Raw genomic sequence first — 16,043 nt, 5'->3', positions numbered from 1 at the left:
TGGCTTGGTGAAGATTCCTGACTTGAGATGCTGCTTTTGAGCTAAATTGTGAGAATATAAAAGGAGAAATTAATTCTTGTTTTGTGGGAGGGCCTTTAGTATCTATTAAAAATTCAACCAGTTTGCTCCTAGATTGATTTGGATTCCAGAACAGATTCAGGTCATTGATTCAGATTATTTACTTCTTTATTTATGTTTAAGATTTTGTTAACCCCAAACCTTCTTTGCCATTTCTATGAACTTAAAGTAAATAGACCACTGTGGGCAGGGTGATTGGGATGCACTGGGCTGATGGACATGTCCGTTTCCATGGCGTAGTTTAATGAACCCATGTTATTGTTATTGGGAAATCAAACCTCCAGGGCAGTTCATTTGCGTGACAGAAACATACCACCCTAATCCCAGAGCACCGGTGACATGGCTCACAAGTCAAAATCGCCTCTGTTGAAACAGAGCAAGACCAATTATCAGCCTATGTTTTTATTTTGTTTTTAAAATGCTGGAGGATCACTGAGTAACCAGGTGGAAAATTCTGTTTCCAACATCACAAGTGAGTTGATTACTCAATCATGGCCTATTATGTCATTGCATCTTTATAGTTGCCTCTGTCCACAAGGTTTAGCATTTGAAAGCATAGGATGGGTCAGTGAACGGGTGGGTTTAGGGTTTTGTAAGGTTCACAGATTGACCTCTGCACGTAGCACACATCGTAGGAGGGAGCAGTACATCTAGCAGGTGTGAGTGATGGTGCAGACGTGAGATGCTGGTCACTGATGAAGTCAAGCTCACCCGAGTAGTAGATTAGGGGTTTGTATAATTTAATTCAGGAACTTGATCTCCAATGCAACAATAAGGAGAGCTAGAACCTTGAAGAGGGGACATGGCTCCTGTGGGGTCTGTCTTCACCAGCAGAAGAAGGATACTATCACGGGGTTGAGTGGGTTCTTGATAGAGGTACAAGCCCAGCCTTTTCCTTCTCTCCCATTTGGCCTCTCTTGCCCTCTACCTTATCCCATGATGATGAAGCAAAGCCTCAGCGCATTGCTATTGAGTCTCCTGGTCTCCAGACCCAGGAGCCAAATACTCTCTGGTTCATTATAAATTACCCAGCAACAGAAAAGCAACTTAAAAGGAACCGAGACAGTCTACTCTGTCAGGAATAGGTCTTGGGCAAAGGACAGTCATAGGTTCTGATAGAGAAACTATAGAGTCACTGTTAGGCACTTTGCACCTCTGGCCTTAAGCAGATCCCCAACTTTCCTCACGGAAGGGCAAGCAGCCGTACATGCTGCCCAGAAATCTGCTGTAGGTTCCCAGGTTCCTCTTCCTTCTCCCTTTTCAAATCCTGCTGTCCTCGTGGTACATCAGACCTTAGCCACATTGTTAGTGTTTCAACCAGGTCTGGGGTAAAAGGTCATTGTAGCACCAGGTGTCAGCCTCAGATACGGTGAAGGCTGAAACCTTCAGATCTCCCAAGAAGAAACAAAAGTTTATTTTCTGTATTTATATATTCTGAACACACTGATATGCTCTCATATTTCTAAAGCTTTATTTTTTACAGTGAAATATAAAATATTTAGTTACAGTTAAATATTTAAACAGTAAGATGGGCCTATTCTGTGTCTTATTACAACTTGTACTTGGTGAGTTCTTTATCCTGATTCCCACGTAGCGTGTTTGAAGTATTTCCCACTGAGTCCTGCAAGATAAATGTGAAGTTAACACCGTAGTGTTAACTTCTAACACCCAGTTAGACCACAATCATCTGAGCAATGCTCTGGGGAAGTAGATGTGGAAACAAAGCTCGCCCCTCAGCAGGAAACTGTTGTGCAAAATGTGCAAGAGAAAGAGAACAATGGGATTTGTGAATGAACCTGAAGCTGGAATGTGATCGTTATCTCTTGGGCTGTCTAACGAAAAGACTTCGGGACAGAAGAGATCTCACCATTTGCTGTCCACAGCAGCCATACCCCGTTCTATGCATGTTCTAAGGGTGATAGATGGGGCATGACGTCACCACCTGTGTTACATAGCGCCCTTAGCTCCACCCCGTAGCCATCCAGATTGGTGTATTAGCTTTAGCCAAAGGAGAGCCAAACGCCGGTCTGTAAGGCAGACCTTGGAGGAGGAAGCCCATGGAAGGCAGAGTCCTGCCATCCACAGAGCCTGGGAGATGGAGGCCACAGCTCCTCAAGGGGCAGCTCCTACGTCCCCAGGAGAGAGTCTTTCCCCCTAAAACTTAGCTCCCAGGAGCCTTCCTTAGCTTAAAAGACAAGTCACATAGATTCTTTTCCAAAGAGTTAACGAAACAGACAAGAGTGTGCGTTTTCTAAGTTAATAGAAGGGAGAGAGGAGAAATGAACGGGAGGGTGGCATCAGCTGCCACAGTCCCTGGTCTGTGCAAAATGGAGCCCAGGGGGCAGGCATTGGAGCGCCTGAGGCCAACAGCTTGTGTAAGTTATGCCCTTCCGTGGAACACGCCTGAAGGATGAGCTGTCAGTGTGAAGGAACACCGACCCATCCGTTCTTCCCCGCACCTGATGTTTGCGAGAGGGACTTGGAACCCTCAGCCGGGGGTGGTGCTCATGATGTGAAAAAAAGCATCCACAGCAAAGTCAACGAAGGAGAAGGTGCACGGGCAGAGTCAGAAGGGCGGATTCACAGCCTAAAAGGTTATCAGGTCAGCAATGGTAGAAAGGCTCTGAAAATGCAAAGTTCCACCTGGCGCTGTGGTCTGGGTATGAAGTGCCCCTGGAGGTGCGGACCCACCACTGTCACCACTGAGAAGTGGTTAGCTCATGAGGTCTCTGTTATTCTGTGCCAGTTCTGAGGCTTGAACTCAGGGCCTGGGCACTGTTGTTGAGCTTTTTTGTTTTTGTTTTTTGCCTCAAGGCTAATGTTCTATCACTTTAGCTAGAGCTTTCCTTCTGGCTTTTTGGTAGCTCACTCAAGATAGGTATCTGCTAGACTTTCCTGCTTGGTCTGGCTTTGAACTCTGACCCTCAGATCTCAGCTCCCTGAGTAGCTAGATTACAGATATGAGTCATTGAGAGTGCTCTATTAATCAGTGTGTTCATCCATTATGAATTCATAGCTGAATGGACCACAAACAGCCTCGTTGCAAGAAGTAGGTCACTCTAGGCTGATTTCCTGTCATTTGCTGTGCTTCCTGACTGCCATGAGGGTACAACGCTCACCACCATGCCCCTTTGCCACCATCTTCTTTTTCATCACAGGCCTGTGATCAAGGGAGCCAAGTCGCCATGGATGGAAACTTCTAAACTGAGAGCAAATCTTTTTTCCCTTTTAGTGGTGTGTGTCACATATTTGATCACAGTGTTGGAATCTAACACATCAGCCAAGGGCCAACCTTCTTGTAGAGGTTGTAGCTTGCAGACTGCTGTGTGAACTCTGTTTTGCAGGCTAATTCAGTAGAGAGTGAGCAAGACGTAGGCAGTTTTTGAAATTCTGACTTATCATGTGTTTCAATAATGCATGTTTACAAAATTTAAGTGTGCAAGAAGTATAAGACCAAGAAATATTTGAGCAAGAAGTTGAGATATCTAATTTAATGGAGCTGGCATTGAAATTTTTCCAATACATGTATTAAAGATGTTTACTATCCTTTTATCCTAATGTACTGACTTATCCACCATTGCCATCCATAATCATTATGGTACGGTGTGCTCTATGTGCTAGAGCATAATGCTATATTACAGTACTATAAATCTCCTTAATGTGCAGCATAGCTTTTGGCCACCCTGAGATTGTACGGTTCTCCTCTGAGTCAAAGTTCTAAAGTGCTTAAGCCATGGAAGCCACTACTTTCAACCAAGAAAGACAAATTGCACCAAAATTGTACTTCAGATTGGAAATTTCCTTCCTTCTAATTTTCCTATAATGACAGGGAAGTTATTTGTTCTCTCTGACTTCCATGTCTCAGCAAAAATCTGGCAATACTTTTGCTTTGAGGAAGAGCACTTGCTATTCACTTGGAAGAAGGACTGCGGGTCCTTTAATTCTCCAAAAATTATTTATTCCCTCGGACTTTCTGGCTATAAAACAGAATGTTTCAGAAGCAGAGTATAAAACAGATTTACGTAAAGAACAGATGACCTTTGAAACTTGGAAAAATATTACCATACTAATGTCTACTCAGCGCATATTTCAGGCATACAGATCAACAATTTGGGGCCGCCATTATTTCCAGTTGTCCTCTGAGGTCATGCTGACTTTATATTTGTTAAGCAATTTTACTTCTACCCTTCTCCAGAAAAGTGACTCTAGCCACAGGGTCAAGTATCTTCTTTGATCCATTTTTAAAACGGAGCAAATGGGAAGTTATTTACCTTTGATTTTGAATGTGCATGTATAAAATGAGTGCATTATGTAATGTACATTATTAAGAGCTAAAAATTCAAAGTACCCCTGTGTGTTTAAGTGTCATCACTACCCTTGGGAGTTGACTTTTTATCATCCTTTTGCAGCTGTCAAAAAAATGTAAGAGGCCAGGAGCTGTTGGCTCACGTCTGTAATCCCAACTACTCAGGAGGCTGAGATCTGAGGATGGTGGTTTGAAGCCAGCCTGGGCAGGAAAGTCTGTAAAACTCTCAGCTCCAATTAACCACCAGAAAACCAGAAGTGGAGCTGTGGCTCAAAGCGGTAGAGTGCTATCCATGAGCACAAAAGCTCAGGGACAGCACCCAGGCCCCGAGTTCAAGCCCCATGATATATTGATGTATTGGTGTATTGATCGATTGATTGATCGATAGAGGTATATAAGAGATTTAATATTCTGTGTGAGCGCTTCCAGGGGAAGGAAGTGGAAGTCAGGATGAGTCCCCACAACTTCTGTCTTCAGTGTCTGTGGAATGAAGGTGGGATGAAGCATTATGTAGTAACTTGGGATACATTTCAGTGTTCTATAGGGACATGATGATTGGGATGACCTGATACGGCAGAGATTATCAGCTCACAGAGCCCACGTGTTCGCCGCATGTTCCATCAGGCATAGAAGGTTCTCTGCTGTTTCAGCTTCTTTTTCCTGGTGTAAAAGAAGAAAAACTCTGATTTACCAAGACATGCCAGGATGGGTTAGATGGCCAAGAGTTTCCAAGTGTGGCCTAGTTATTTAGGTTCTATGCGATGTGGGGTCTCCATTTCCTGCCCCACTGCAAACTCCACTAATGAGAAACAGTAGGTAGCAGTGCCGCCCGGCTCTGTGGCAGGGCCTGGCCTGGCAGCAATTCTATCAGGGGACTTTTGAAAGGTTTATAACTGATCCATAAATACTTGTCACTGGCATAAACTTAGCCTGGTGGGTCACAGGTCTGGAGTAAATTATTCATTTATAAATTTCACTGACTTGCTTTAAATTGTTTTAACTGTATTTATCTTTTGTGATGGGAGGAAAAATAATGGCTTTATGGTTCAAGACATTTTTGTCCTCCTATGAATCAACACGGCGTGGGGATGCAAGTGAGAAAAAGTCAGCAAAAAGTGGCTGCTGGAAATAGACACTAATTCTTCTTTCTTTAAGAGCAGGGCTGGAGGGCTGACATTATTCAACCAAAGATCTATTAGCAGAACTTAAGGGAAGAAGTGAATGTCATGAACTATTGATTAATGTCTTAGAGCACCCATTCGTTCTTTTCTGTCCTCCCATCCACACGAGACCCAGCGAGGCTGGATGGTTGTGGAGCATGGCCATTCTCACACAGGTAGCTGCAGAGAGAGAGAGGTAGAGGCGGGAATGTGCTGGCTTAAGGCAAGGCTGGTCCGTGTGCTCTTCCAGCTGGCTGCTGATTCCCCACACTTTCTCTATGTGCTTATTTCTGAAAAGACTAATTCTATGCTTGCTTTTAAACTGTGCAAGACTTCATAATAACATAGATTCCATTAAATCAGGCATCAAATTTGTATTTACCTGCCACTTGATCTGTAGTGCTAGCAACCCAGTATACCTTGAAAGGGTTTGTGCCCAGATATATTAGCCTAAAGAAAACTTGCTTTAAAATTTTTAAATAGGGAGGGCTAGGAAGGTGGCTCAGTGGTAGAGTGCTTGCCTTGCATTCATGAGGCCCTGGATTCGATTCCTCAGCACCCCATAAGCAGAAAAAAGCCAGAAGTGGCACTGTAGCTCATGTGGGTAGAGTGCTAGCCTTTGGAAAAAAAAAAGCTCAGGAACAGTGCCCAGACCCTGAGTTCAAGCCCCAGGACTGGCAAAAAAATTAAGTATATAATATTAAATCTTCCGTAGTATACAACATGATGATTTGGTATATGTAACCATCATGCAAAACTGCTACAATCCAATTTTTCACACCCATGCTCTGTACACTGCTCACCTTACAGCTGGCAGTTCGATAGTTTGTCTAATAGCCTATTTTCTACATCCTTCAGCTGTTGTCAGCCTCATTCTACTCTCTGCTTCTGTGATTTTTTTTAACTTTCACTTACAAGTAAAGTGATATAGTATTTGGCTTATTTCATTTAGCAAAATGTTTCTAGGGCCATCTATGCTGCTGCAACTGTCAAATTATCCAATGAAACAATGGGCAAAAGAAGACATAAAACTAGCCAAGAGGTATATGAAAAAAATGGTCAGCTTCACTAGTCACGACGGAATGCCAATCAAAACCACAGTGGGTTTCTTCACCAGTGGTGGAAAACTTGTTTCTAAATGCAACATCTGAGTTCAATCACCAGCATGGCAACACAATGAAAGAAAAAAAAGAGAGAACCAATCTCCCAAATCACAATGAGATGTCATCGCATTTCAACATAAAGATAAGAGATAAGAAATGTTAGTGAACATTTGGAGAACAAAGAACGCATACATGGCATATGGGGATATAAATTGATATCCCCATTGTAGAAAGTAGCATAGACTTTGATTAAAAAATAGTGCTATAATACAATCCAGAATTCCCCCTGCTGAGTATTCACCCAAAGGGAATGAAATCCATATCTTGAAGAGCTGTCTGTGTCCCTGGGCTCATGATACATGACTCACAGTGGTCAACCTGTAGACAGTGATGGCCCTAAGTGTCCATCAACAGGTGATCACGTGAAAAACACGTGGCACACCTGTGCGCACAGGGCACCGCCAGCCCCAAAGCTGGGCATATTATACTACATGAAGAAAACCCGACATGGAAAGAAGAATGCTGTGTGAGCGGGCTCCTTCATGTGTGGAATCAAGGTTAAACCCCTTAAAACGTTCTCTTTGCAGTAAATCTCATAAAAGCATGGCTGTGTCTAGACTTTGAGTCCTAACTCATAGAAAGAAAGAAAGAAAGAAAAGGAAGGAAGGAAGGAAGGAAAGAAGGAAAGAAGGAAGGAAGGAAAGGAAAGGAAAGGAAAGGAAAGGAAAGGAAAGGAAAGGAAAGGACACCCTCCAGCAAAATAGTTGCTCGAAGCAGGACAGACAGAGTCTGAAGAATGTGGGTGGGACTGTTGGAAGGCACCATGGTTCTCCCATGGCAGGTGATTCCCAACAGCCTAGGAAACGTGGTTACAAGGGCTGCAGCTTCGGCCCTTGCACTCTCCTTTCAGCCTGCTCCTTTTCTGTGAGCAGGGATGGCCCACAGTTTGGGACATCTGGCAGGGGGCTGTGGGGTGGGGCTGGGTGAGAGGTGCAGAGGCTAGGGTCCACAGGCACAAGGCAGAGCAGTCTCTCACCGCGCTGGGCTCCTGTTCCAGTGCTCGATTGGGGGCTTGGCTCCTTAGATTCTGATCAAGTTCTGTGACGTCATTAGACTGGCCATCCTTGGCATGACTGGACAGCTGGATGAGGCCCAAGCAGGGGGGTCAGACAGCTACGGATGGGAAGTTCAGACTCTCGGACCACTATACATTTCCAGAAAATACTGACATGGAGCGATATACTCTGCCTGATTTTTTAAATTCATTAATTCAAATTTCGTAGACAATATCTTAAGCCAAAATTCTTCTGACCAAAAAAAAGAAAGAAAAAAACACCCCAAACCCAGAGTTACCCACTGGAATGCGTTGGATGCCATTCATATATCAGACATAAATGAATCTTCATTAACATACTCTTTGAGTAGAGTTTAGTTTTTGGAAAAAGGTTTTGTGCATGAGCTCAGGATCTTATTGGGGATAAAATGGCATCGTTGTTGATGTATGCTATTTATAATCATGTTCTTCTTAATTGAGGAACTAATAAAACTGGAGAAGTCATAAATTTTAGGCACATGGTAAAGCAAAATCTATCCTTTTCCCTTATCCTGTTATCTTTCATATTGGGATCTATGCACATTTTTCAATTGTTACCCAATCATGGTTACCATACCCTTACTTCATTTTATTATTATTATTTCTTTTGTGACTTGAGTTGCATTCCTAATTACTAACCTTTTTTTTTCTAGATGAACCCAGTTACCTGCAGAACCTCTTGGTGGCAGGAGGGATACTTCTGGTGGTTGCTATCTTAATTACCGTCATTTGTGTCATTTCTTATTACGGGTGAGTAGAGAAAATTACCCTGAATCTTGTTCACCCTGCATAATTCTAACATTAGAGTTGTTGTTTTTTCTATGAATAACTCAACCGTTTATTGAGCCTTCTCAGGATTCACATACATTCCTTTAGGTAGTGTTTTGAGACCAGAGGGAACAATGTTAGTGAGGAAAGCTAGGGTAGCTCACTTAGCAGCTCACTGAGCTTCCCATGTTTTCACCAGCTGCCTCTGTGGAGTCCCCTCTTCATCTTTCTCCTCTGCCAGTGAGAAGGTACTGGGGTGGGGTGGAGTTTGGGGCTCATGCTAGAGGGGCAGAGGGGAGGGAGAGAGGTTATACCCGAACCCATTCACGCATCAGATCTTTCTTGTGTGAAGTCATAAACAAGCTATAATGATACCACATTCTCATAAATTGAAGTGGCTATGATTTTTCTGGGGGAAAATAAAAGGCAAACCAGGGGCTGTTGCTAAGGATGGCGGAGGAAAGATTGTGGCTGTGTTCTTGGAGAGAGGGGCCAGTCATTAAAGTGCCACTAGACTTTCCCTGTTTTGTGGCACAGGAAATTTCTAGGATTTTCTTTTTCTTTTTTAAGTTTACTTTTATTTTACTGTAACGGTGATGTACAGAGGGGTTACATTATGCAAGTAAGGTAATGAGTACAATTAGAATGACTGTTATCAAGAAAACAAATGATCACAGATGCTGGCGGGGATGTGGCCAAAAGGGAACACTACTACACTGTTGGTGGGCTTGTAAACTGGTTTAGCCACTCTGGAAAGCAGTATGTAGGGTCCCTAAAAGGCCATACATAGAGCTCCCCTCTGATTCAGCAAGTTCTAGCACTTTCTAGGCTCTCTCTTTTCTAGACCTTCTCTTTCCCTTTTAGCTCCCCAAACTTGTTAACCTTGGAGTATAGTGTTGATGGTCCTTGACCCAAGGAATTACCTCCTATTCTGTTTCAGATAAAAGTGTTACCAACTTAAGCAAAAGAGGGGCTGCACTTAGGTTATCTGTATTTTGTATGCCTGTGGGTAAAATACAGACACAACATGTATTTGTTGTGTAAATGAATATACGAATCTCTATTCTGTCCCAGGTAATATTCACACCACACATATACACAGCTTATTAATACCAATTCCCACAGGTTTCCGTATCTTTTCTCTCTCTCCTTGACCTCTGCCTTTTCTGCTGGCAACTGTTTTCCGTGAATTCTCTCTACCCCACTGCCCTGCCATCAGCTCCAATCTCTCCTTCTAACCTATTGAGTTTTCCTTGGTCCTCTTTGAAAGTTGGACCAGCAAAATCACCTCTCTGTTTTGTACTTTATGTTATCTTTTCCTTATCACCAGATAATCTTAAAATCTCATTAACCTTATCATTAAAGTTTCCTTTCTTTCTGACTCTATCCTAATTGTCATTTGTATTTCCTCCTTCATTTACTGCATTGAATGCTAAGGAGATTTACAGAAGCTATTGCTTTTATTCTTTGAATGCATCCCACTCGCTTCCTATCTGCTATGCCATCAAAATGCAATTTCTCCCATTTGGCCTCAATCCTCAGATGCAGGACAACTCTCACTTTTGCAAGATGTGTTCTAGAACAGACATGATGTCACTATTTGGGGCCATCTCCTACTTCCTGTCTGCTGCGCCTTGCATTCTGCTTTGTACTTGAATCATTCTCCTGCTTGTCTCCCCTTCTTCAGTATCTATGGTATTTATAATGACAGGGATTGTATTGTGTCCAGTTTTTAACATTTGCTCACAGTTAATCTGTCTAAATGACAAATGTTCAATAAGCCTCTATCTGATTACACCAAAACACAGTACAGTGGTCTTACCTTTCTCTCTATCTCCCTTGACCAGAAACTACTAACAAAGGGAAGGCTTAGTGTCACTGAGGCTTCTCTACTGCTTGACCTTGGTTGATTAAGAAATGCAAAGAGGAGGCTGGGAAGGTGTCTCAGTGGTAGAGCTCTTGCCTTGCATGCATGAGGCCCTGGGTTCGATTCCTCAGCACCACATAAGCCAAAAAGAAAAAAAAAGCCAGAAGTGGCGCTGTAGCCCAAGTGGTAGAGCACTAGCCTTGAGCTGAAGAGCTGAGGGACAGAGCCCGGATCCAGAGTTCAGGCCCCACGACCGGACCTAAAAAAAAAGAAAAAGAAATGCAGAGAGGGCAGAGGGCAGCAGAGGAGCGTGAGGCGGGGATGGAGGTAGAAGGGAGGAGAGAGTGACCTGAAGGGTGAGCCTCTTAGAGGTGACAGCAGTTGGACATGACAGACTTTTGCTTCATGAAAATATGACATTTCATGTAACGGACTAATTGAACTATACAGAACATTTTCTTACTTGATTAAATGCAATAAATAAAACATTTAGTGGAGTTGAATGCATAATCACAGATGAACAACACAGAAGAAAGGAACTAGCATTCCATTTACCTTGTTGATGGCCTGCTTCTGGTTGTTACTTCATACGGAAATGTCTTGAAAAATGATGCAGGCACTTCTCAATAACCCCTGGAACTCTGCCTGACCAGATGTGCTGACTTCAACAGAAGCCCAAATAAATTCCAACTTTCTGCCTTACCCCCAATTGCCCATGTTGCTGAGAGCTTTGAGAACAGCTACTGTCTTCCTGGTTTGTGCTGTTTCCATGTAGAGATCAGAACCATGGCGCCAGGTAGGGAAGACAACCAGGAGATGTGCAGAGCTCAAGTTAGCATGAAAAGAAGCAAAGGGTATTCTGTAGAGGGACACCTGTGTCTGTAGAAATAAATTAGCCAGTGAGACAAGTGTTAGACCCTTATTTGTATATTAACTGTTATAATTGTTAATCTTAACAAATATGGTGTGATGGATGGAGATGGCCTGAGCCTTTCCTGGTTTCAACTTTGAAAATAAAATCTCATCCTAAATCCTGCTTTAGTCCCAGACAACCCAGGACAGCTGGTCGACCTAGACATGATAAGGTGCTGTCTTTTTTACAGATGAAAGGACAGACCTTTAGAGGTGTAAATCACCCATCTGGTAGACAGCAGAGCTTAAAATTACACACAGATCCCCAGACTCTAAGCCTCAGGTTCCTTTTGCTCATTATGTCCAATGACCTACACACACACACACACACACACACACACACACACACACACACACATTCTGCTTAGGTATATTTTGATTAAGTCCTGAAAGATTTTGATAAGACTTTACTATTATTTTTATCCTAGAAGTTTCACTGAAGTAAAGCATCAGCAAATTGGTTCAGCCCAGCTCAGCTTTCCTCCCACAGGGCAGGCACCACCACAAAGGAGAAAGCGTCTGGTCTTGCGTAGCTCAGGCCAGCCCTCCCACAGCCACTATCCTGGGGCGGTCACCCACAGGGCGATCTTGTCTGTCTCAAATAAACCAATGACAATCAAAGGGAGGAGAGCACATGGGGGAAGGACAGAACAACACAGCTGGCCCTGACCACACACACTGGACGAGCGGGCCCGGCTGCTCACTCTTCCAAGTAGCCTTTACTTCCTCTTTGTTAAATAAACTCTTTGTTACCCTACTATAACCACAGTCTTGTTCCTCACTTTTATTTCTATATTGTCACAGAACAAGGACCCTTCATACCCATGAATCAACCCTGTGGGTATTTAAGAGCACTTTAATTGTGGGAAATTCTCTTAAGCCCCAAATCATCAAGAGAAGGCCCTAAGTCATTTCTGTAGTGAGTTTCTATGAGCCATTTTTAGTTAACATCAGTGTGATTTGTTATTAATACAATATTCCCTGGCTGGATAGGCATAGAATTGTCCTCACCATCTGTGAGCACACAGAAGAAGAGAGTACAGAAATTCAGCTCATTCTATTGGAGACATTTACATGAAGCAATGGGGGGTTGCTATGACTACATATTTACTAAGAGCATCTGAGCTGGGGATATAATAGTTGAAATGATAACCAGTGCTGACAAATAGTGTCTTAATAATATTCTTTCTTGAATTTATATTTTAGAAGGAGGAAATATACAAATGGCCTGTTTAAAGAGTCCTCTGGAATGCAGAATAAGGTGAGTGCACTCAGAACTGTCATTTTCTCATTTGTGATTTATGCATATCTTGGAAATCAATGTATTTTGTAATTAGAAATTTTATTTCTTTCTTCTTTCAATAACATGGGCACAAAGTTGTCTGAAATTCAAGCATCTAGTCTTTGAAGGAAGACTTAGTTATTAATTTTTGAAGGAAAAATGTTTAGTGATTCTCTAAATTCTTCTTTTCTGGCTGATACACTGACATGAAATTGTCTTCATATCAATTAAATAAAGGAGCAATTACACAGATGCAATAACAGTTAATACTATGCACTACCACAGGGCATCAGTGGCTCATGCCTGTAATCCTAGCTACTCAGGAGGCTGAGGATCTGAGGATCATGTTTCAAAGCCAGCCTGGGCAGGAAAGGCTGTGAGACTTTTATCTCCAATAAACCACTAGAAAACCGGAAGTGCCATTGTGGCTCAAGTGGTAGAGTGTTTGCCTTGAGCTGAAGAGCTCAGGGACGCAGGGACAGTGCCCAAGCCCAGAATTCAAGCGCCACAACCAAGAAAAAACAAAACAAAAGAGCCCAAAATACTATGTACTACCAAAGCCCGGACTAATTTCCCAGGGCTGTGAATAAACGATACCAATCGAGTATCTTCAAACAAGAAATCCATTATCTTCTGATTTGGGAGGATTGATGCCTCCTCCCCCAAACCTGTGAAAAATGATGCGATTTTGGGGTGTGAAATCTGTTTTATGCTTTCCCTGTGGATTTCCCATAGGGAAGAAATCCTGCCTATATTCCTTGGTGGTTTTTGGACTATAGACATATTGCTAAATTTCTTTCTATGCATCTCTGTCTGTCTTCACAGGGAATTTCTTGTGTGAGTCTATGTCTCTTTTCTTAGAAAGACACTGATTACCAGTCACATCAACAAAGATTTTATTTCTGAATAAGGTCCTATATAAAGGTCCCAGGGAAGGTATTAATTTTAGGGGATGAAACTATTTTAATCCAGTATAGAGCACAGCATTTTTCTCACATGGTAAGATTATCACAAAGAATAATTAAACAGCATACATGGTTCAGAAGCACAGCATACACCCTGAGGGGAATAATGCATGGTATTAATTACTCTTATTACTTGGAATTCATTTATTAATTAGTGTTCCAATTAGATTATAAAACAAAAGAGCTTGCTTATGGGTTATAAGACTCTCACGAACTATAAAATTTTACTTCTAGATCTACTTTTTCTTCTGCCCCTTGCTGTTTAATTAAAAGTAGAGGAACTTCTTCTGAGTGTGCATGGTCTTCATATGTTAATTCTCTCTCTTTAGCACATATTATTCTGTGTATTAAATTTCACAATGACACATTGCTTTGGAGCGAATATTCTTGACGCTCTCACAGCTCACATGTTGAAGTCCTAGAGTCCCCCTCCCCAGTATGGTAAGAGGAGGTAGGGGTCTTTGGTCTTTGACTGGTAATGAGGGTGGAGCCCTCAAGGTAGAAGCAATGCCCTTAGAAGAACGAATGCACAACCTCACTTCTTGGTTTGTTTTCTGCACTAAAAGACTGGGCACAGGAAGAGGAAGGCCATCTTCAAGTCAAGAAGCAAGCCCTCAACAGACATTTGCCCTCGGACTTCATATCTCTGACAATGTGAGAAATAAATGTGTTTTTTAAGCTACTACTTTATGCTGCTCTATTAAGCAGCTTGGACTGACAAACTTTTTTTTTTTAATCAATTGCTATCCAAAGTTTCATCCATTTTTCTGCCTGGCTGAAAAGTGAAGGACTGAAAAACGTCTCCTGCAACCCAGCACGGGCTTCGCACTTCTCTAACACCTGTCAGCTTCACCTTTTCTAATACGAAGCAATTGCTCGCTGCAAAATGACTATTTTTCCTGCAATCTATGGCTGGCTTTTTGTCACTAATTGGAGAATTTGCCACCTTAGAATCCAGTAAAGTGATGTTCTATCATATCCCAAATTTAGATTCTTTTTTTTTGACTTAGCCATTTGCTATACAAACCAATTCAAAGGCAAGTTAATTGTTATCTATTTTTATGGGAGAAAAAATTTTAACAACCTACATTAACCATTTAACTCTTTCCAGCTTTTGTCAAGTACTGATATTTTGGAGGATGATAATTTAATAGTGAGTTGGACTGTGGAAGATAAAAGATGGGAAAGTTTCTTGATTTTCTACTCATGTTTCTTTTTTTCTTTCTTTCTTTTTTTATTGTGAAAATACTGTACAGAGGGGTTACAATTACATGGGCATCTACTTGTGTTTCTTGCCCAAGGTCTTTCATAATATTTAGAAAGGCAACACAGGTAAAAGTGTACTTGAATTTTTCCCCTGAAGTTCTATTAGGAGCACCAAAATTGTTCTGAATTTCCAAACAACTGAGCAAAAGATTTGTATGTATGTATGTATGTGTAATCTATCTATACATATATATTCACATATACATGTGGATCTGTTTCTCTCTCTCCATAAACATGCATATATACACATATACATTCTCATAATATGAACACACATATAGGTCTTTCTCCCACTTGCATATACCTTCTGATGTAGGCAGGTGGAAAAAGTAACTTGATCAAGGTAGAGAAGATTATTATGTCATATCATCTTAAAAAGAAATAGTAGTTTGTTTTGATAATACATTTCAGTGTATTTAGTTGCTTATTGTACTAAGCAAGGACATTGTAAGTTTATTAATATATTCACTCAACAGACATTACTATGGTTACTCATTATAGGAAAATTCTTTATTAGACTTCTCATACCAAAAAATGAGAATAATTGTCCAGACAGCCTACCATTAGTAGAAGATATTCTATATTAAAATGGGCAATTCATAACTGATAACCTAGATAAGATGTATACCGCAGTCACTTGGAGTTCTGGAAACTGAGAATGTGATTGCTAACCAAAGTTCCATAAAATTAAAGGAATGAAAGGAATACTTCATGTCATTGCTTGAAATGTCAATTTGGTCTGTATCATTTTTAAGTGAAGGACTTTGTTCTGAGTGTTTGTGTTGAGTGCTGCAATATAGGGAGTTATTCACCCTTCCCTGTCCCCTTGCTGTTTGCCTTTGTAGAGAGCCAACAACTCCAGAAGTCCGGTCTCCTACAGACAAGCCAAGGACCACGCACAGGATGATATTTATGTGAACTACCCAACCATGCCTCAAAAAACAAAATCCAAAGTCTAAGCTGTTCCCATGATCTGAGTGCATTAGGACCACTATTTAAAAAATGTTATCTTGAAGTTGTACAAAAGATGTGTCATTTAATAAAGCATTCTGAAGACGCTATATCTCAATCAGTGCCACCCCTCCACATTCTCACACACTCTCCCCTAGCCCCCTTGCCTCATTCTTCTTTTTTTTGGGGGGGTCCACTCGTGGGGCCTGAACTCTGGGCCTGGGCGCTGTCCCTCAGCTCTTCAGATCAAGGCTAGCACTCTACCACTTGAGCCACAGTGCCACTTCCGGCT

The 16,043-nt window shown here is 41.8% G+C and overlaps 1 protein-coding gene across 4 annotated transcripts in view; it reads left to right on the top strand.

Annotated features, from left to right (window-relative positions):
• Positions 1–15,839, top strand: part of Cd226 (CD226 molecule) — a 54,346-nt gene extending 38,507 nt beyond the window's left edge. The window contains exons 5-8 of one of the 4 annotated variants that reach the window (XM_013018878.1): positions 8,394–8,490; positions 12,494–12,548; positions 14,101–14,188; positions 15,646–15,725. In XM_013018878.1, coding sequence (XP_012874332.1) covers positions 8,394–8,490; positions 12,494–12,548; positions 14,101–14,184 — 236 coding nt within the window. In that variant the 3' untranslated portion in view covers positions 14,185–14,188; positions 15,646–15,725. Of the gene's footprint in view, positions 1–8,393; positions 8,491–12,493; positions 12,549–14,100; positions 14,189–15,645 lie in introns of all 4 variants that reach the window. The other 3 variants (XM_013018877.1, XM_013018876.1, XM_013018879.1) reach the window with 3 other exon arrangements.
• The last annotated feature ends 204 nt before the right edge of the window (positions 15,840–16,043 follow it).

This window comes from Dipodomys ordii, unplaced genomic scaffold (assembly GCF_000151885.1).
Source record: "Dipodomys ordii isolate 6190 unplaced genomic scaffold, Dord_2.0 Scaffold43, whole genome shotgun sequence".
Taxonomy (NCBI): Eukaryota; Metazoa; Chordata; class Mammalia; order Rodentia; family Heteromyidae; genus Dipodomys; species Dipodomys ordii.
Note: the sequence above shows the minus strand (reverse complement) of the source record. Positions and strands in the feature narration are given on the sequence as shown.